The sequence below is a fragment of the Netta rufina genome (assembly GCF_964035555.1).
Source record: "Netta rufina genome assembly, chromosome: 7".
NCBI lineage: Eukaryota > Metazoa > Chordata > Aves > Anseriformes > Anatidae > Netta > Netta rufina.
This window is the reverse complement of record NC_140130.1, coordinates 37,006,955-37,027,717: the sequence shown is the minus strand read 5'-3', so window position 1 is coordinate 37,027,717 and position 20,763 is coordinate 37,006,955. Positions and strand designations below refer to the sequence as shown.

Here is a 20,763-nt window from a genome sequence, read left to right as displayed (position 1 = left end):
CACTAGGATTTGTGTTTTACAAACAGACTGGGAGAGAGCTGCAGCATAGCTGCAGACTGGTGCTGCTGACTAGTCAGTGTATGTAACTTGAGGTGCTGAAACTCCATCAATATTCCTGCACATCAGAGTCAGGCTGCCATACAGTGCTGCAGCACCAAGTCAGCTTTGGTCCTGACATTGCCAATGGTGGGATGACAGCACACACAATGCAGGAGCACAGTGAGCTTCCCTACTCCTTGTAACCAAGGAAAATTTTCCTTCCCCCAGCACAGACAAAAAAAAAAAAAAAAAAAAAAAAAAAAAAGTGCAAAGTGTACTACCTCTCTCTCTCCCAATTGTAATATCTTGTGTCATTATGATGTATATTGCAGTAATAAACTGCAAACTGAAAAGTACTTAATACATTTTTAGAAAAGTAAAATTCTCCTTACAGCCACATGTGCCGTTTTCCCACCCATGCTGTGGCTGCAGGGAATGCCCCAGCCCGGTTGATTGTTAGCAGAGCAGGGACACAGACCTCTGCAAGGGACACAGACCTCTGCGTCTACCGTGTAGCTGAGGGAGGAGGTGAAAGCCAAGAGCAGTTCATGCTACCATTGCTGCTAGAGGCATTGCTAGAGCAGCAACTCATCAAGAGGAGAGTTCCTCACTGCAGCTAAGGCACAATACACGAGCAAAGCACCGCCAGAAGCAGTGGTCCCACACCCTGCCACTCCCTTCCAAGTTCCTTGCCAGAGCTAGGTGATATGACAAGGCGAGCTGGCTCAGGGTATCAGACCATGGGAAAACTGTTCTTTTTCACTTTTGTGATCCATTTTCTGCCAAGGCAGCTCACTGAGCTGGCGCACTGTGTGTGTGTGCGGTCTGCTTCAGGAGAGGTGGGTGGGCATGATGATGGGGTGAGGGGAGCATGGCTGGGGGCTCTGGTAGCCTCACAAGCGAAGCCATAAGGCAAAACTACCCTCCTAGGCTCTGAATTTCCTGAGTCTTGCCAGTTGAATGGGTTTTAGGTTATCATTAGATGGCCTTAGAATAAAGCTGTGGCTATCCCATTGCTTTGTCTGACTGTCAGGGAGCCCTTTACCCCAGAACCACCCCTGGCACAGCCCAAGCACTGCGCTGCCACACGGCAGCTGTGGTCCATCAGCTGTGCAGGGCTCTCACCAGGCTCTCACCCAGGGAACCTCTCTTGTATCATCTTCTTCCAGAACTGACCCTCGTCAAAAGACATTCACTGTCAGCAGTGCATTACCACACCTCCAGTAACCTTGCCAAGCCATCAAATACAAGAGGAGACAGTATATTTCATCTCTGTGCAGTTAAACAAGGGCACATGTGACATCCAGCACCGAAAACTGTTCAGTGATATGGTTTGGCTACAATACTGGCCAAAGAAGGATCCTATTTGCAGATTGCCTGAATTTCAGCTATACTGAACCAAACAGCATGTTTAGAACTGAAAGAGCCAAAGTGTTGCACTGTGCAGTGCAGAAAGGTGAAGTGGTGCAGGTGAAATCAGAATTTGCTGCTCCCACTCAGGGTATAACTAATAAAAAAAAATCCCTCACTAGGCAACAAAGGCTTTTATTTCCGAAGACTGGCTTCCTTTTTAGTGCTTGGTGTGAACAGCAGTACACCAAATTGATAGTGTTACAAGTGAAGCTACTTAAATTGTGAGATATTTCTGGATTTATATTAAAATATATTAAAAAATCACTAAGCAGAGTAAATTTGTTCAATGAATAACAATTATTTTCAAACAATTTAAAACAAAAATGTAACAGAATTAACTGCAATACCATATTTGAAGAACAAGGTACATCGAATGGGAGAAATAACTGCATAAAGATAGAAGGAGAAATTACTCCTGTCACCCACAGGAGAAATTTGTACATGTATGGTACCTCACATATACTTAACTGATAGCTAGGTGCTAACAGAGCGATCTGTTAAATTATTCCATCCTGTGCTTTTGAAAACCTCACCCATGTTCACCCACTAACCCACTTAGAGGTTTCAACTGAATGCTGATTCCCTAAATCCTTCCAGCTGGTGAGCCAAGTTAAATTACAGACAAATAGTTTCCCACAACAATGCTGGATAATTTTTAATATAGTCTGGGCTAAGTTGGAATAAGAAATGCAGTGGTGTAAATGACGTTCTAACGACAAATGATTTGCAAGGAAGAGTTAATCCCTTTGAATAATTTGTCTAGCTTTCAGTATAGGATGGCTGTTGAGATGCCTTTATACCAAATATAGCGATCTTTTTCCATATAAGGGAACAAAAAGGAGAAGTAAAAGACTGTCAATCACCAATAAAATTAATATTTAAAAAGTCACACACTTTTTCTTGAGAAACGGCCCTTTAACTGTCACATCTTCCCTAATTTACCACTGCCTAGCAGAGCAATCTCAGAGAAGTGCCTGCTGACATGCTGGTTCAGAGCATTACTGACAGATTGCTCTCCTCTGTGTCCCTGGTGCTGGCTTACCATAAAGAAGCCACAGAGGTCTCAATGTACAATGGCTTTATATTAAACCTTTTAGTAGTTGTTATTGACTAACTTTTATCTTCATTTGAAAATAAATACTCTCCAGTCTGTAACAAATCTCATTTTTTCAATCTTCCTGTTTTTTGTTTTAGTTCCCCTAAAAAAAAAAAACAAAACAGGAGGAAAGGTGGCTGCAGTTACCACTGGTGTTCAATACTTCTCACTTCTGACCAATTTATGTTTATATAAAATTTAAATATTTTTACCACATTGAATTTTCATCTCCACTAAGCAAAACTTGAGGCCAATTAATTCCACGGCATTCTCATGACTGAAGGGCTGTGTTCCCTGGACGTGAGTACACAGATACGGGGTAGGTTGTTATTAGAGGTAGACCATGCAAATGTAATTAAATACATTCATGCAGCGTTTAAAGCTGATTTGAAACACACAAATTAAAATTTGAAAAAAGTTTACTAAAATTAGAAATTCTGTAGAAAGGAGGTTGTTGCCATACCTACTTGTTACCATCTGCAATGTGACTTTCATCTTTTACATTAACGTTTCTTAAGCTTCTGAGCCAGGAATAGCTTAACTGGGTTAGTTGTACTTCTCTGTAGATGTTCACACCCAGACTTCACAGACACAAACAGCACAAGCTGTATGTGCAAATAGAAAACACAAGGGCAGAACAATTTGAACACATGCTTTTGCAGAACACATCATTTCCTTCCCTGCAACATTAGGGGACAGATAGCTGCTCAGCTTTGATGTATGGGATTAGTCTAAAGCTGTCAGCATCGATGAGTAATAGTCATCCCTGTCACCTGAAAGATATCTAGAAGAAAAAGAATGCTTGTTTGGTAAATATTGAGTGGGAACTGCTTCCAAAAGAATATTATACATTGGTAGCTATTACAGTCTGCAGGCCTCCCAGGCTGGTGATACAAAACTACAAAATTGCCCCCTGCAATTACTGCATCTCTAATTAAGAGCCTCTTTGCTGCGTGTGTTGGAGTGGTATGTCACGGCATGAGACTGCAAGCAGGAGGGAGGACCCAGCTTACAATCACATCTGAAAGCATCGTTTTGAACACAAGAGTACTTTGGGCTTAGTTTTTCTGCAGGAGCTGGAGAACAGCACACACGCGGGCACAGCGGGTTTGGCTGGCTGCAGCGTAGCCGTGCCTTCCCCAAGACCAGCCTCTTCTGGAGAGGGCAAGAACGCAAGGATTCCCCTTAGGAACACAGCAAGGACAGAGCTCAGTAGCTTTGGGTCATTCACTAGGGCTGGGTTTAACAATTTAACTTAATTCACTGTTGTAGTTTTGCTCTGCTGTAGCTTTGACGACTTACTAAGTCATCAAAATGGAATAGTTCATAGTAAAAACAGGTATTTTGAAAGCCTGAACATGTATATCCTGCATTCCCTTGGCAAATCCCACAAAAGATGGGAAAACAATTCAGCCTGAAGTTAAGAACATGTTGAAGCACAAAAATGCACTCCATTTTGCTGGAAGCAAATCTGTATGGTTGTGCATTTCCTTTTTGCTATATACTGCATCTTCCTAACACATTACTTCAAAGGTCATCTAATATTTTCCCACATTTCTCTAAATTGAGACACTAGCAAATGTATTTGTCTGTACAATAGAAGAAAATAATTTAAAAGGAAGATAATGGAATAATGTAAGCTTACCTTTTCAAAACAAACTTTGTCTGACTACATATGGAAGTATTTTCCATTCTGCACCTAAGATAAGTCAAATGTTCTTTGAAAATAAATATGAAAATGAAAAAAATTGAAAATGAAAAATGGTACCTATCAGACACAAATAACTTCAGAAGATTATTACATGTTAAAGGGCTAATATCATTGCAGACCTAAACATGAATGAGTATAATTTAACTTTCTCCATTCTGATGAAACAAAAAAGCAGTATTTTTCAAGAAGTGAAATAGCAATTTGCTCAAAGGTCACTTCCCCTTTTTGTTAAATGACTAAATAATGCATTGTACACGAATCAAGGAGCTTTTACAGTCCTAACATGAAACTATTAACATTTCAGAACTGGATGTCTGCCACAGCCTCTACATGAGCATGCAATCCCCAGTCGTGGGCCAGAGGCAACGCAATATGCACAAGCACTGGGCCAGATACAAGTGGGCAGAAATCCACCTGGCTCCTCGCGGGGCTGGGCTGAGCTGCACACACCGGGGCACGGCTCTCCATCTGCACAGAACCGTAGCAGGTAAGGGGCGGTTTCATGAACATGATTAAAGATACAACACTAATATTGTTGGTAAACACCGCTGGCAGACGTGGTGGTGACTGCTGAGCCCCGCACCTGCTAGGCTCAGAGCAAAGCCTGCCTGGAGCATGGCAGGATGCCCCGGGGAGTGCTGCGGGCTGAGCAGACACAGCGTTGGTCCCGGGGTGCCAGGATACCTCGGGGGCACCGGGCTGGGATCTGCAGCACCGCTCTGCTGCACGGACAGAGCGGCTCACACCGGGCTCTTCTGCATTTCCCTGTGTATCGTGGCAGCCCCGACCAGGCTCAGTGAACAGGCTTTGCTGATGGCCTCTATCTTAACAGAGGAAAAAAGCGCTGGCTTCTGTATTAGCTTAATTGCTTCGTTAATTGCCTCATTTTCATAGAGAAGAGAGCTTTTATCATAGGATGTGACACCAGCCTTTCCCCTTGAAACATCAGGGCCCTCCCCACAAGGTGCCAGGAGCCAACAGCTCCCATTGAAATCAATTATGGTCAAGTCAATGGAACCGAGAGTACTTAAAGTCATTCAGGAAGCACTCAGGGCTTGGTAAAATGATGGCATTGTGTAATTTAATTAGTACAGTTAGATAATTTCATTCTTTCAAGCAGGAATAAAAAAAACTTTGATTTTCCAAGGCAATTTAGAAAACATAACTTCAAACCACTCTATTCTTTATAACTCAGAACATATTTATTTTATGGCTTCTACATTAGAGGCCATTAGAATGGATTTTCATGTAATGCTTTAAGTTTATTTAGGATGTACATTAGCCACCCTTTCATTCTGATGTATTAAATCAATGTATCTAGTAGTGTATGTTTAGAGAAGAAAGTACTTACACTGCAGGATATTTCTCCAGTATCAATAGATCAGTTGGTTATAAATTATTTTAATATCCTATTCATAAAAATAAAATACTCTATGTGGGCAAAAAATAACAACCTGAAGTCTGAGAGTCCAAGGAGCTAAATAAAGGGTATGCAACGCTGCATTGCCTAGGGGAGCAGCACCCGGTCTGTCGGCCAGCCCAATCTCCTTGGTCTGCCAGGACACAGCTGGTGCTGCACCAGCCCTGTGGTGGGGAGGTTTTGCAGGATGTTTACTGAAGCATGGCTACAGTGCCATGCCTTCACTTACATTTTTTTGTTGTTGTTGATAGTGGTTGGTTGGTTTGGTTTGGTTTGTTTTTTTTTTTAGGATTTGTACAATAGTCAAATGAGAATTACTTCGAAGGAACATTAATGAGTTTATCCTGAGCCACTGCATACCATAAAAAAAAAAAAAAAAGCATAGCAAACCCAAAAAGATGATAGCATCAAATAAATACTAAAACAAGACCTTTAATACACCTCACAGGAGTATGGATGTTACATTTGTTCCCCTGCTCTTGGGAATGACAGCAATAGTTAAGAGAGACAGTCCTGCAAATCAGCTGTGCTGCACTCAAAAGACTGAGTGAATTTCAGGGCAAGCATCCAAGCTACCAGTGAGGGAGAAATTGTTCTAAAATCCAGAAAGTGGTGGTGGCATGCCAGGTTTTCATGCAAAGACTTCCCTCTTCCTTCCTGCAGGGAGTTCTGTTTTTCAAGGAACATGATCCATTTTAACATCCCCTACCAGTTTCAAGGCCCGTTGGAGGTATACTCTGAAGCCACAGGTGTGTAGCCTTTGAGAGCCTAACTGTTGTTCCTGAGACTCAAACGGTTTGACTAGATGACCAGCATACATGATGACCCAGCAAGGATCAGATGAGCAATGAAGGGAAGGAACCCCAGTAACCACCAAAGGAGGAGCGTCATTGCTTCACTTGTCCTGGGGGAAAGCCACCGAGGGGGGACACAGAGAGAAAGAAACTCCCTGAACACCTTGCAGAGTAACGGGGGTCATCACCACCAGGTTATAGGACTCGACTATAGGGTGCAGAGGAAATTTTTGCAGGAATTAGCAAAGGCAGGGAAAGGGAGGGTTGAAAGTGAATCAGTGAGGAACAAATGGTGGGGAAATGGAGGGGAAAGGGGCCAATAGGCCCTGTTGTAGACCAAGAAATGAATGTATTATGTAGAATTACCCTAATGCAGCTGGTAACTAAAGGCTTGTTCTTCATATCTGAAAGATGAGCGATATTAATAGGTACTGAGAGACATTAAAAGTTCCATACAAAACATCCTAGCAGGTTTTAAAAAAAACATTTTGACATCACTATTAGCAGACAGAAAACGCATTTGAAGCAAGCTGAAAAAATTTGGTTGCTTATCCTCATGCATTTAATGCAGTTCAGCACTGATGTTCATTTTTCTGCTATCAATAACATCAGTGTTATTAAAAACATAGATACAGATAGCAACACATACCAGTCTGCGAATTTCTCTCTCACACTCTCTCTTAATTCTGCTGATTTCCTCTTGATGCAGGTGATACACACTCCTTATCTCTGCTGCTTTAATTTTGTCAGCTTGGATGACCATAGTTAAAGCCTCTTCCACTTGTTTCTTAGCCCCCTTAAGTTCTGAAATTTCTTGCTGCATTTTTATTTTCTCAACTTCAAACCCCTTCTTGGCCTCCTCCTTTGCCTCTGAAAGCAGCACGGTTTTCACCTTGTCAGGAGCCCCATCACGTACAGCATTGAGGAGGGCCTGTAGTCTCTGGATTTCATTATCTTTAATTTTTATTACTCTAAGTAGTTCAGCTTCATGCTGCCTCAGAAGTGCTTCTCGAACAGCTTGGAGCTCCTTCATTTTCTCTTCATGAAGTTTGACTTTGAGCTCTGTTACCACCACTGTACTTTTATGCTGTTCGTGTTCTTTGATCTGCTTAACTTCCTGATTTTTCTCTCTTTCCAACTTGCTGACCTACATGGGAAGTCAAAAAAAAGCAGTGTTTTTATCAACAAAATTATTTCCACAAATTATGAGATAATCTAAAAATGGCATGGATCACTTTACTACGTCAAAATTCAGTGTTATATGACTGTGCCTTAGAGAGAAAGGCCTGCCCGATGTCGTAGTGAATGTACCTGTGAGGTTATACTTGTGCACACATCAGAAGGGTTGGCAAAGTTGGCAGGATGTCAGCGGTGCTGTCCTGGGGTACAAATGAGAGCCACATGTGTCAGGGGAAAATACGATCCACCTCAGCTTTTTATTGAAGTGGATGTGGCATAGTGGCAGGCATTGCACTAGAAAATATTCCCAGCATGTATTTGCAGTAGCATTTAAAGTGTTTGCATAACTATCTCCTTTGAGCAGGCTTGTTCAGAGGCAGGGAATGCACATCAATTCTCTCTATCTTTTCTGCCCTAGGATGTTTATCAGAGCAACCAGTGCATATATTTAAATGCTAAGATTAAGAAGTGGATATTCACAACATTATAATTACTTACTGAAGTGTTTATTGGGGAAAAAAAGTTCAGGTCAATTATTTTTAGTAAAGATGGTTTTTTGTTTGTTTGTTTGTTTGTTTTTTCCTATGATGACACAGGAACATTTTCTTGCTAAGAACATGACTAAATCTCTTTCCCATATGAGAGCACTCTACAGAACCAAACGCTGCAGGCGTAAAGAAAAAAACCTGTGACATTACAGAGAACTGGGATAATTCTTTTAAAGAAAAGGTGATCTGTGAAAAGAGGAAAAAGAATCCTGACAACCCTGTAGAAAAGACATTTCTTCCACTAGAAATCAGCATAAGTGGAAATACCTGTATATTTAGAAAAAGAGAAAAAAAAATCATATCATTGCCACTTTGGAAATTACTGATATCGAGGATAAATCTAGGCACCAATAACGATTTTTAGCATCACAACCTATTTTTATAAACAAATACTAAACATTTGAAATTTCATAGACTTTAATTTGACCAATTTAGTGACCTAGATCCACTAGTGAACATGTTAAGTATCATAAACTTATGCAAGAAGCACAAAACCCAAGTGAGCTAAGCATTAATATCCAAATGCTACATGAAGTATATGCTCAGAAAGAAGACTAACATGTCTGTAACAAGTGCTATAAACAGAATAATGTTTAAGATAATACACACTCAGGAAATAGCCAGCACCTTATAGAGGAAGTCTGAGTCTATTTTTCAGCTGGTATCTGCAGGTCTCATACCATATCCCCTAAAGAATATGCAAGAAACCAGATGCTAAGCCATTATTTTGGCACACTCAGGCACACAGATCCTAACTGTGCTGTATGCATGTGCCTATGCAAGGCATAAAAAGCTCTGTGAGAGCTACTGGGAAGCACAAAACAACTGCATTTTATCAGATGCTTTTTCAGCAATAAATTATGCATGACAAATAACAAAATGTATCTGACCACAGAAGGGTAAAAAGATATTTCAATTTAAAACTAGGAAGTCAAGAAAAGCTATGATGAGAAGCCTTGTATTTAAAAGGACTGGGAAAGGTTGAGGGAAGGAAAATAGGGTCCGCAGTCTTAAAGCTGTAAACTCTGATTCACAGTAAAATTATTAATAGGTATTATACTAAAATGTGTGTGTGTGTGTATGTGTATAAGTATATATACACAAGCACAGACACCGCCTTTGGAAGCTTCCTTAAAAATTAGAATCATGGTCTACAGTGCCAAATTATAATGCAAGTTAATGGAAAACTACAGGATGTAATTCTGTCCCTGGCATAATAATGCATTTCTCTATTAGGGCTCTGGAGCAACAAAAAAGAAAAACCAAAAGTTTATCAGTGGAAACTAATTAGGGATTATTGAAGAACAAATAGCATTGCCCTGCCCTTGCTGAGAAAGGTGCTGAGGGTTGTGGAAGAGGCAGCCCAGAGGCCTGGCGGGGCTGCTGGCGGTCTGAAGGACTTTGAGCACAACCTCCAAATGAAATTAGACTCAGTGTGAAAGAGAAGAACCAGCAAAGGGAACTTCTGACCACTGCCAAGTTGTATTCAAAGTCCTCATGGTACCCATCCTCCTAAACAGGGAAGTACTTACCAGGAAAACTTCTAGCATGAGAAACAAAAAGGGTGCACAGCTTCAGCCCAGTGCTGTGGCCATGCCCCCTGTTTCGAGCAGCTGTGTGCTCTCCCAGGTCTCCTGCTGGCATGAAGCTACGTGGCTTTTGGGCTTTGTTTCCTCCCTGATCACAAGAGCAAGCATGTGAACCACTGCTGCCCGGCACCCTCAACCTTGTGCCCCTGGGTTTATAGATGGGGAGCGTTTTGCTTGAAATACAAGGGGAACAGTTTAAAACATGACATGAAGGGGCTCTATTGTTTTACACAGAAGGCTCGTCCCTCTAGCTCACATGCATCACCCCAAGGATTTATTTCTGAAGTCAGGTACATGGCTACGTGTCGGGTAGCAGGCAAAAAGCAGTGGGAGCAAGACAGCGCAGGCTGCCTTCGTTTTAATCACTGCGGGAGGGAAAGGAGAGGAAAGGAAGACACACACCCTACTCTTCTCCTGCTGGAGCTCGATCTGGATGTCGGTGAGCTTCGCCCTGAGCTCCTCGTTGGCAGCCTGCAGGGCGGCCAAGGCGTCGGGCCGCTCTCCCCGTGCGCGGCTGCTGGTGCCCTTCCTCGACATGGTGAGGCGGCGAGGCAGGGTGCTGGCGCAGGCCCCGCCGTCCCGGCGCTGCGGCTGCTCCTCCTCGCCGCGCCCCGCTACATCTTCTCACTCACCTGCAGGGAAGGAAGCAGAGGAGAGCCGTGAGCAGGCTGCTGTCACCGCCGAGAGCATGGCTGGGTGTCACTGCCCAGAGCACAGCTGGGTGTCACCGCCAACAGCACGGCCGGGCTTCAGCATCTTCCGCAGGACTTCGAGGTGCTCCACTCGGAAGCGGTTTGGGGGGCTCGCACATGCCAATAGCCAGCACCACACCGCTTCCCCACAACTGCTTTTCATACAGATCAGCTGGTTTATAGTAAATGAACACTTCTGATGGAGGCTGCTTCACCATTTCTTTGCCACACAAAATTAAGAGAGGTCAAGTCAGCCAGCATCCTGCTCATTACCACCTGAGCAGTGCTTTAAAGGTACAAAAAAAGAAAAAAAAATAAAAACATGAGTTTTAAAGTCATTTTTTACTCCTCTAACCATCGCTGCACCTGGAAGGAGGAGCAGCAGACAGCTGGATACTCTGGGAAGCATGAGGTACAGCTAAAGTGGCCCTCCCTGACCTGAAGCAAGGGCTGGACAGAGCTCAGCTGCAAAAATATTTTGGTTTATGCCTGTCCAGAGCATAAGATTTAAATCATAAACTATAAACATTTTTCATCTCTTCATCTGCACTTGGATTTACACAGACCAGAGGCTACAGACATTTTGGAGGGACGTCTAAGCTCCATCCCCTGGCACCCTCACGGCTTGCAGACAGCTACAGCAGAGAAAACCACTTTCAGTGCAGGCAGAAAGACTTTATGATCTTCAAAAAAAAAATCTTACAGAAAAAAAAAAAGGTTTGTTTTCCTCTAAGTAATTTTAAGAAATTCATAGTAAAAGTAATACAAATAGTAAGAAGATAAAGAAGCAAGCAGAGGTTATATAAAGGCAACAGGAGCTGTCCATGCCAGCATTTGTGGTGTATCATCAAAACAACAACTTATATCTATATATGTTTACCTAAGTCTGGTAACAATGTAGTAGTTTTATTTACACTAGAAGGTTTTTTTTTTACTAAATCTAAATAAACAGAACTGAGAATCCAATTCTTCTATTAAACAGGGAAGAGCTGGACAAAGTGGATCCATCTTCACAGAATTTATCCATTTATATTGTTTGTGCTCTGTGTCAAGCCACTAACCCCAACACTCTCATAAACAACACAGCATACACAAGTTCTGCAATGACAACTTCAGATTTGTCAACAAAACACCTGCTATAACAATAAATAGAGTTCTAAAACTACATTCCAGAATTATTTAACTGAGACAAGAATAAACAACAATGAATGCCCTGGAATTGATAAATGTATAAAACTAAACTAAAATAAAAGTATAAAACTGCCAGATGTAGATGGCATAAGACAACACAAACTCATTCCAAAGAATTTGTAGTCTGAGATGAAGGCAGATGAAGGTAGGGAGAAAAGTGATTTTTTTTAATATATGTTAATGCCATTTTTGTTGCTGCATCCATCCTATGATTCAGAAAATTCTATGAGAGTTCTATGTAAAAGTAAATAATTAGCCTATTAATCAAATTAAGTGAAATTCCCATGTTCTGTGAGTTGCATGCACAGAGGCGAACGTGACTGACATTATCACAGTTTGTCCTTGCTTCATTTGACTCATTCCTCTCAGCTGTTGATGCAGACTGACGGTCCATTAACGTTTGGTACTTGATCACTACGTGCTGAACAAGTCATACAGGCTGCTGCCAGTTCTTCCTCTGGTCAGTCCTTAATTCATTGCTTATTGATAGTACGAACAGATTTAATTTAATAGAAACATAAGGATAACAAGAAATTCTGCACGAAAATGCCACGTCCTAGAGGCTTCGTTTGGCACTAGAGCAGTGGAACAGGAGTGCCATCCTAAAATACACTTGTTCCCTCAATGTTTCTTTCATAATTTGTATACTTCCAGGAGTTTTTCTTATAGAAAAATACTTCGCCAAAGCACTATGGGAGAAAAAAAAAACATCAGCAGCACAAGCTCCTTTGTAATTATACCATGCAATTTTCCAGTCTGTAGATTATGGGTTATGGGTGTGAAAATCCAGTTCGTTCACATTTAAAGGATAAACAGCAACACGCATGCAAAGAAACAGTTGTCTCTGCTTCTCTGAGCAAAACTGACTCAACTGTCATTTTTAAGTTATCAGTGAAAAATGGGAGTGATTAATCAGTGATTAATGGGAGTGAAATTAATGGGAGAAGTGGCTGAATTTGGGGAGTAACTGTGCAAAGCTGCTGAGAGATGGGAAGATGAGACTTGGAGAAACATGGTTGTTTCTTTCTGTGGTGCTTGCCTTTGTAGCCTTGAAATTTCTATAGAAATAAAATGTGTTTGGTCATTCAAAGAAATGAAAATAAATAAAAATTTACAGACGTAGCCTGAAAAATCCCTAAGGAGAATGCAAAGATGTTCTTAGTGGTTAAAACTCATGCTTCTTTGTATAAGAAGATGCAATGCATTAGCAATTACCCTACAAAAGAGGCTTCTTATAGAAAAAAAAAATGGGGCAGTCTCTAGCCACAGGCACTGAATTCTCCTGCGATGAATGAAGCATTTGTGCATATTACAATGATTTTCTTAAACAATATGTTGTAATGATAGATGTAGTAGGTGGAGTCTGGTTATTTCACAACCTGAGGAAATGAGAAGCAGCACAATACAAGCTTTTAATTGCTAATATGTAAATGTCAGAGAACTAATCAGAGAACTAATAAATTTAATGATACAGCAATTTGTCAGAATAATTTAAATCAGAATGGTTATTTTCAACAGGCAAAAGCTACAGGATTTTTCTTTGTTTACAGAAAATACAAGCAAGGAACTCAAACAGGAAACTAATCTGAAAGGCAAAAAAGTAATGAGAGGTATGTTGGGAGGAGCACAAGCCCAGCAGCTGATTTTCTGGGAGACTGTGCAGTAACAGCACAAAGCACTCAGATACCCTGCACAACACCAGCTATTTCACCAGCACGTGCTGGTGTTGGCTCAGAGCCTCTGGGGAGCACCACAGGGAGAAGCCCACCATTCTGGCACTGCCCTTGCCTGGACAGGGGCCAAGGGGTTTCTAAGCACAGCTCACTTGATGGGAGCTCTGTCTGAGATAGGATTAGTGGCGCTAACGTGTCCTCATGCTTCCAGAGTTTGAGCTTTTCATTTTTGTTGAAAATATTGCTGAGGTTTTCCTGTATGAGGCAACACATTTCGTACCAAGCATCTGCCTAAGTATGTTTTTTCTCTACTAAAAACAGAACAAAACAAAACAACAACAACAACAAAAAACACAGATAAAATAGCATATTCCAAGGAAGAAAGGCTTGTATTGCAACGTTTGCTTTAAGTGTGTCTACAAAACCGTTGAAGATAAAGTATAAAAGCAGCCCAGATCTGGTAAGCTGGAGGCCTGTCAGAGGCCCCAGGTGCCCACCTTCAGCCAAGCTTTGCCAGAACAGGCTGCTAACACCCAGCACCCATTCCCCAGAAAGCAGGCCCAGGAGAATTTCTCCTCTGACAGCTCTGCTGCAGCTCATGTAAACATGCCCATGTCAAATCCCAGGTGAGAATGGAAAGAGACAGAGCAAACTTTCAGGTCCTATAGACTCCCATCAGTTCAGCGTGGGCTGAACTGGTGGTCCAGCATCAGGAGCATCCTCCAAACTGGAATGCTAAGGTTTTAATGAGATTTTCTTAGAGAAAAATCAGCTCCCTTGCCAGTACTTAAAGTAATAAGCTTGATTCAAAAAGAACCACACAGAAATTAGCTGAGGACTATTTTAATTAAGTCTTTAAAGCTGAAAAAGGACAAAATGATAAAACTTGAATGTAGCCAAGAAAAACATCCTAGGATTAAGAGATCTGGATAATAGGAATTTGATCAGCCTTGGTAATGATCTGTCTGCAAAATGTACTACTACAGTGAGAGCTGCAGAACAATAGGAAGGCTGCCCTGCACACCACGCTTCCAAGCTCAAAACCTTGTGGGGAAGGTTTCTTAGAGGAAGACACACAAGACAAAGAGCGCATTTCCCCTGTCCCAAAGTCAAAATGGGCTGCATTAGTTAGAGATGTACTCATACAAACAGCGAAGTGGAAGGAGCCTGCAAAGGAGGGGGTTGTGGCAGCATCTCCATGTGCTGTTAGAAATCAGCAGGCAAGGAGTCACTGCTCAAGGAGTGGCAGTACCTGCCAGCGATGCTACAACTGCTTTTATTCCTGAATGTATCAAACCTCAGGCCCTGGTGGGTGCCCTGCACATCCCTCCTGAAATGGAAAAGGCAGATACTGGATAAAGACAGAGGGGGAAGTGCTCCTTGCCCTGCTGGGCACCCTGCTGGGGCATGGGGGCTCACAGTCCCCTCCCTGCAAGGCAGGGACCAACCCACCCCTTTGGCTACAAACCCAAATCCTTGTCCTTCCCGGAGAAGGGGGAGAGGAAGGATGGGAAATCAGCCTAGGGCTGTGGACTGGGAGTTCCAGTGTAACTAAATGCTCACTTTAATTATTTACTTTTGTCTAATTCTATCCAAATTAATGAATGATTAGTGAGTGATGCAAAGATTTTAGACTGTCTATACTCATGAAACTCCACTGGGTTTCAAAGACATTAGTTTTAAAGACAAGAAGCGCTCAGGCTCTTGAGCTTCTAAACATAAAAAGATTAAAACACAGTTTGAATGATATTTACTATTATTGACAAGGTTCATTTATCTCTGGAAAACCAAGAAATATAACCTGAGTTGCTGCTCACCTGCAAGAACATTGATTTTGAAGGCAAAGCAGAAAAGAAAAAAAAAAAATCGTTATTAGTATTTACAACAGACTTTGTGTCAGAGAGAACAAAAGCATCAATAAGCACGTTACCCAAACCATTCATTTATCACTGCTTTTCTGTGCTGAAGAGAACCGCAGGAAGAGTAAACAAAAGACATACAGGCACCGAGCACGTACTCACTGCCACACAGCCTGTAATTTACTCCCTGGGAGCAGGCCAGTTCGGGAGGCATTTCCTCTGCTGCTCCGCATTTCCTCAGGAGGTTTCAGCCCCTCCATCGAGCAGTTTGCCTTCTGTTTGCTGCCCAGCCCCAGCCCCATGCCCTGCCCAGCCCCACGCTCTCTCAGGCAGTGCTAGGTTCTGATTTGGGGCGAGAAGGGAGCACTGCCACGGGTGCAGGAGGCAGCAGGAGCTGTCTGCCCTGCATGACCCAGCGGGCTGTGGCCTCCCAGCCCTTGGGTGGCACATCTTCTCCTAGCTGGGACATGACAGGGGATAAAAACACTGCCAAGGATGGGCACAAACCACGGAGGAAAAGTGGATCCCAGCTCTGTTCTCCCCCTCGGGAGAAGCTCCTGTGGCTGCAGGTGTCACACGGCCGGCAGATCACAGAAATGACTGCAGAGTCGGCTCGGTTCGGGGCTCCTGGCCACAACCCCTCAGAGAGTCAGGTCGGTGTATGCAGCATAATGCATCACAGGAGAAAGCCTCAAGGCAATGGTCTTATTTTCAAGAACTGGTGAGATGCGCAGAGGATGCTTCGAGCCCTACAGATCAGAGTGGGATTTACACGGTTTAGAACCATTCGTCCTTCTGGCGTATGCTGAATTGTTTTTCCAAGGGATAATAATGGGAGAACAGACTGGGCAGAGTAAGGCAGCTTTCCAGTGGCAACCATGAGCTTCTGTGCCTGCAATGAATCAAGCATCATTGTTGTAAAGCATGAAAGTAGTTATTTGTATTTCAAAAAAAGTCATGGTCTTGTAATGCTGAACAGTGGTGTCTGTTGGTGCATGCCTGTGCACACGAGCCATCTGGGGACTGGTGGACAAATGCCAGCCTTAAACGAATACTTCTCCCAAATGCTGCGAGAAAAAATATTCATAAAAAATATTTCCCAGCCAACATCGTTGTACTTTACTTACACAGAACTCAGCAGAGAGTTTGTCATGCTGGAGAAGGGATGCAAATCAGGCAGACATGGCTTTCTCTGCCACCCCGCTCTGACAGCTGGCTGAAGTGTGGTGCACCCAAAAAGCTCACGCTGAGGTGCCAACCCCCAGCAAACAGCCCAGCTCAGTGGGATACTGTCTGCACAGCCCTGGGCAGTAACGGGCAAAAACCACATTTCTGATACACGAGGTATGTTGCCCTTGAATTTTATTTTATTTTTTCAACGAGTTCTGTAGAGGGGAATCTGTGAGGCATTTTAGTAGTAATGTCTTCACATTTTTGATACAGGGAGAATATATTATGGATATATGAATACGATTCCTGGTATGTTTGATATTGAAAATAGCATCAATTATGCATCATAAGGTGTCTTTAGCAGGGCTCATCATTCTTTTTGCCTCCTGACTTATAGTTCAGACATCAAGGCTAATTGGAAAATACATTTTCTAGTTAACAGTTTCTGAAACCAGAGTTTCACCACACTTGAATTAAATTAATAGAGTGCTACCAGAGTACCAATATTTTAAACAAAACAGCTTAAACAAAACACTGTTCTTACAAATACTGGACATTTGAAATATATGATACGAGCTTGTGAAAATGCTGTTCTTTTTCTGTTTTGAAAAGCTATTATAACTAAAGGCTTTATACAATCCTTTTTCAGTCTCTGGCACACCTCAGAATATTGTAATAGAAAGAAAATGCAATATGCAAATGCACAATGTAACTCAGCCATAGACATATATGTTTGATATGGTTGAGTTCCCACTTCCTGATATGGGGAAGCTCTTCTTGAGTAATCTCAGTTTTTCACTTGGGATTTTAACAGTTTATAAATCTGAATAAAAGAAAATTAATTGGCTGTCCTCTGAAAGGTGGTTTCATGCTGGGTCAAAGTGCTGGTTTTGTGATGATTTTTTATGCCTCAGAGATAATAGTTTGCTGTGCGACTCTCTCATGATTAAAAAATAGTTACAAGTAGTTAAAATTGAAAACCAGATACTATACTAAATTGAAAAAATAAAATAAAAAATTTGTTAATGCAGTTTGACATGACAAAGCTGCCATGGCTGTGGTTGCAAGATAACCTTCAGGACGTGAACTCTGCCATCAAGCAGAAAAAGGTTCAAGCCTTGCTAGCCTATGCATGGGCAAACCCCAGCAGCGATATCTATGACAGAACCAAACTCCACGCAAGCTGGCACTCGCTCCTAGGGTGGTTTGCTGCCCCACCAGCCCAGGCTGACTTATCCCTGTCCCAGGAGGGTGGTCCAGCCCCAGCAGGGTGGCATTCCCAGCAGGGAGGGCAGGGGCACCCTGGGCTCGCCAGACTTGGGAAGGGAGGGATTAAGGAGGAGGAAGGGAGTACGTTCTGATGTGATACTCAGACCTTATTCTGGTTTTGGACTGTGCTTTGCCGAGTTTCAGTAGTGAAACCAGCATAGGAAGTGAATGGTAGACCATTTTTAAAAGGGAAGCCATGTCAAGTCTCATTTCTTTGAATCCCCATTTTTAGCAGAAGCAACCGGTACCAAGAAGAAACTAGAGCACTTTCCAGAGTTCACAGATCCCTGGTTATCCCATGCAACCTTAATTTAGTGCTACTATGAACATACATATATTATATATATTTACATACATATATTTATATATATATTTAGAAATATATAATCAAACTCATCTCTGTTTGTTTGTTTTTAAGAAGATCAAATGCAGTTATCTCAACTTCCAATATTTGTCTCAACCACACTTTTGCTGAGAAAGTTTCAGGCTTAAAACAAAACATGCATGAAATCTGGCAGAAGACAGCAAAGTAAAACTCAAGCACACAAGGCACAAATTTAGGATGCAGAAGACTTAAGTTCAGGGCCCTACTTCTAACCAACTGCTGTACTGTCTGGGAAACATCATCTTGTCTTGAAGATTTCCACTCTGAAAAGAGCTAGTGCACGCTTCTGTATGCCAGCAAGACTCTTGTGGACTACCCATGTACACCTACTGGGTGCACATACTTATCAACAGTTAGCTGTTCTAGGGTAAACCTCAGTTTTCATAGGGAAAAACAAACACAATGCTTCCCAGCATGGAACAACTTCTAAAACTTATATATGATGACATAGTAACTGGTTTAAAAACAAAACAAAACAAAACAAAAACAACAAAAAAAAACAGCACCATACAGTAATGCATTTCTGCAGATGGATCTCTAGCCAAAGTTTTGCTTAGGATTAGATCAATTCCAACAACAGCTTTAACGGACACATGTCAAATCCTGACTGACCTGAATTTTTCCTCAAAGATTAATCCCTCACCCACTGTTAGCTTTAACTCATTGATGGGTGGACCAAGGTTACAGAATCCAAAGCAAAATCCTGAACCCTGTGAACTGCACATACATTGTTTGCCTGCTGCATCACATGCACCCATATATAAACCCCAACCACTGATTTTTCATAATAAATTTTACATTTTTTTTTCTTTTTAATGCAAGGTATGGGTGGCTGTCCAATCCGTGAATAGCCTACATAGTTAATAAATAGTTTCCAGTAAATACAAAGAAAGGAATAAAATTTAAGTACTAGAAGACCTAATTGTTACTAAATCTGAACAGGTAGAGCTGGATATTTTAACACCACAAGTTTAACATTACCTAAGCAGGCCACCTTTCTTACTTTCACATCTCTTGTGACTAAACTGCTGAAAGTAAAGAAATTATATAAGTTAGAAACAGTAACTATTATGTAGAAAAATATTTTTTCTTTAGATATTCTGCAGTACTTTAGGTACAAAAATATATTGGAGTTATTATAATAATATTACAAAAATTCACCTATCCAAATTCTCAGCTAAACTGGAGCAACTTGGAATAATTTCACTGATTTGTGTAGGATTATTAGCAAGGAGTGCATCTCAGACTTAATTCTGTCAGCTTAATGTTGTGTCATTGCATTATCTTGATCACAAACAAACTGCCTGAGCAATGCCATCCATTTTCCCAAGGAATTCATCCCTGTATAATTAACTACAATCAACTGTAACACAGATGGCGTCGTATGATCCAAAAGCGCTTTATAGAAACCTTTTAAGCATGTTATTAACATCCCTAAATAACTAACTATTTAATGCTACCTCTCCAGCCCTCTTCTGCATGAACACACAACACAGCTGGATTTGAGAGAGCAAAAGGCAGCATTTAATTGCAGCACTGTTATAAAAGAATTTCAGCTCTTGGATTTATTCAATTTATAAATGAGTTTGTAAATAACAGGCTCTACTGTGGCAAACAAAAACATTGCATTTTAGATTTCATAAATAAGACTAATTTTCAGAATGACTCATCCTCAGCAAACTCAGCATTGTGGAACTGGACAGTGTGGAAGGACACTGACGGGAGGTAGAGCCTTTCTTTAGCCTGACCATGGCTTTCCAAGTGAACAAAATACATTTTTATTTATTACATTTTGTTCCTTTTATAACTAGATGTGTGCCCAGCCCTACACTGACTAAAACAACAACAACAAATTTAACTGCAACAAACAAGAATTTGAATGGAAAGATAAATCTGAAAAATCTGAATGAAAATCAATTGCAAGTTGTTAAATGCCCATCAAGCTCTAATGCAAAGCTGTTCATTCACCCCTCCCCGAAGTTTATTCTTTGGGGTCAGATTACGTCAGACTTGTTTTCTTATTAGCTTAAATTACCTCGTCTTGACAGTTGCTGAGATTCTGCTCCCTAATTTCAACCCACCTCTGCCCACTTACTTGACAGGGAGCAAGCCCCTTGGCTGATTAAGAAAGAAAGCAAAAATATGATCAAACAGACTTGCTGGAGACTTTTTCTGACCCTTTTAGCAGGGACGGGCTGGAGTACCCACCGAAGACAGCAGCGCTGGGGATTAGCACCCTTCCTCTCCCCCAAACATCTGTTTGACGTGGGCAGTCCCGCTGAGGGCTGGATGTCCGAAATTTCATGGAATCACGTATGAGCCTGATGGCATGGTCTCAGCTGGGAAGATGGTCCCTGGGAAAGACCAAGAGAGATTTTAGTAAGTTCTGGCAACAGGAAGGTCTGTATTAAAGTAACTGACAAGGCAACGTGCTGCTCCTCTGGCTTCTGGCTAGAACATTGGAGGAGAAGGTGAAAGAGAGAGTGATGTCCTATTTAGAGGTGACAAATGAGCGCAGAAAAGAAAAGCTGTTCAAACTGCACATTACCATGACCTAACATTTGGTTCTCAGTATCACACAGTGGGGTTTCTTAATATTTGGAGTGGGTAGCATTAAGTAAATATTCAGTATAGGAACTGGGCTGGCAAAATTGTAATGAACACAACAGAGTCATTTATATATATTGTTACCCAATTAGCTGGAGTTATTCTAAGTACACAGATTTCTATCACAT

General features: G+C 41.7%; 1 protein-coding gene across 15 annotated transcripts in view; it reads right to left on the bottom strand.

Moving 5' to 3' along the window:
- JAKMIP3 (Janus kinase and microtubule interacting protein 3) overlaps positions 1-10,326 on the bottom strand; it is a gene marked incomplete at both ends in the record, with an annotated part of 34,959 nt that extends 24,633 nt beyond the window's left edge. For all 15 annotated transcript variants that reach the window (XM_084290118.1, XM_084290125.1, XM_084290126.1 and 12 more), the window contains 2 exons: positions 7,123-7,620; positions 10,192-10,326. In XM_084290118.1, coding sequence (XP_084146244.1) covers positions 7,123-7,620; positions 10,192-10,326 — 633 coding nt within the window. The remainder of the gene's footprint in view (positions 1-7,122; positions 7,621-10,191) is intronic.
- Positions 10,327-20,763: the final 10,437 nt, after the last annotated feature.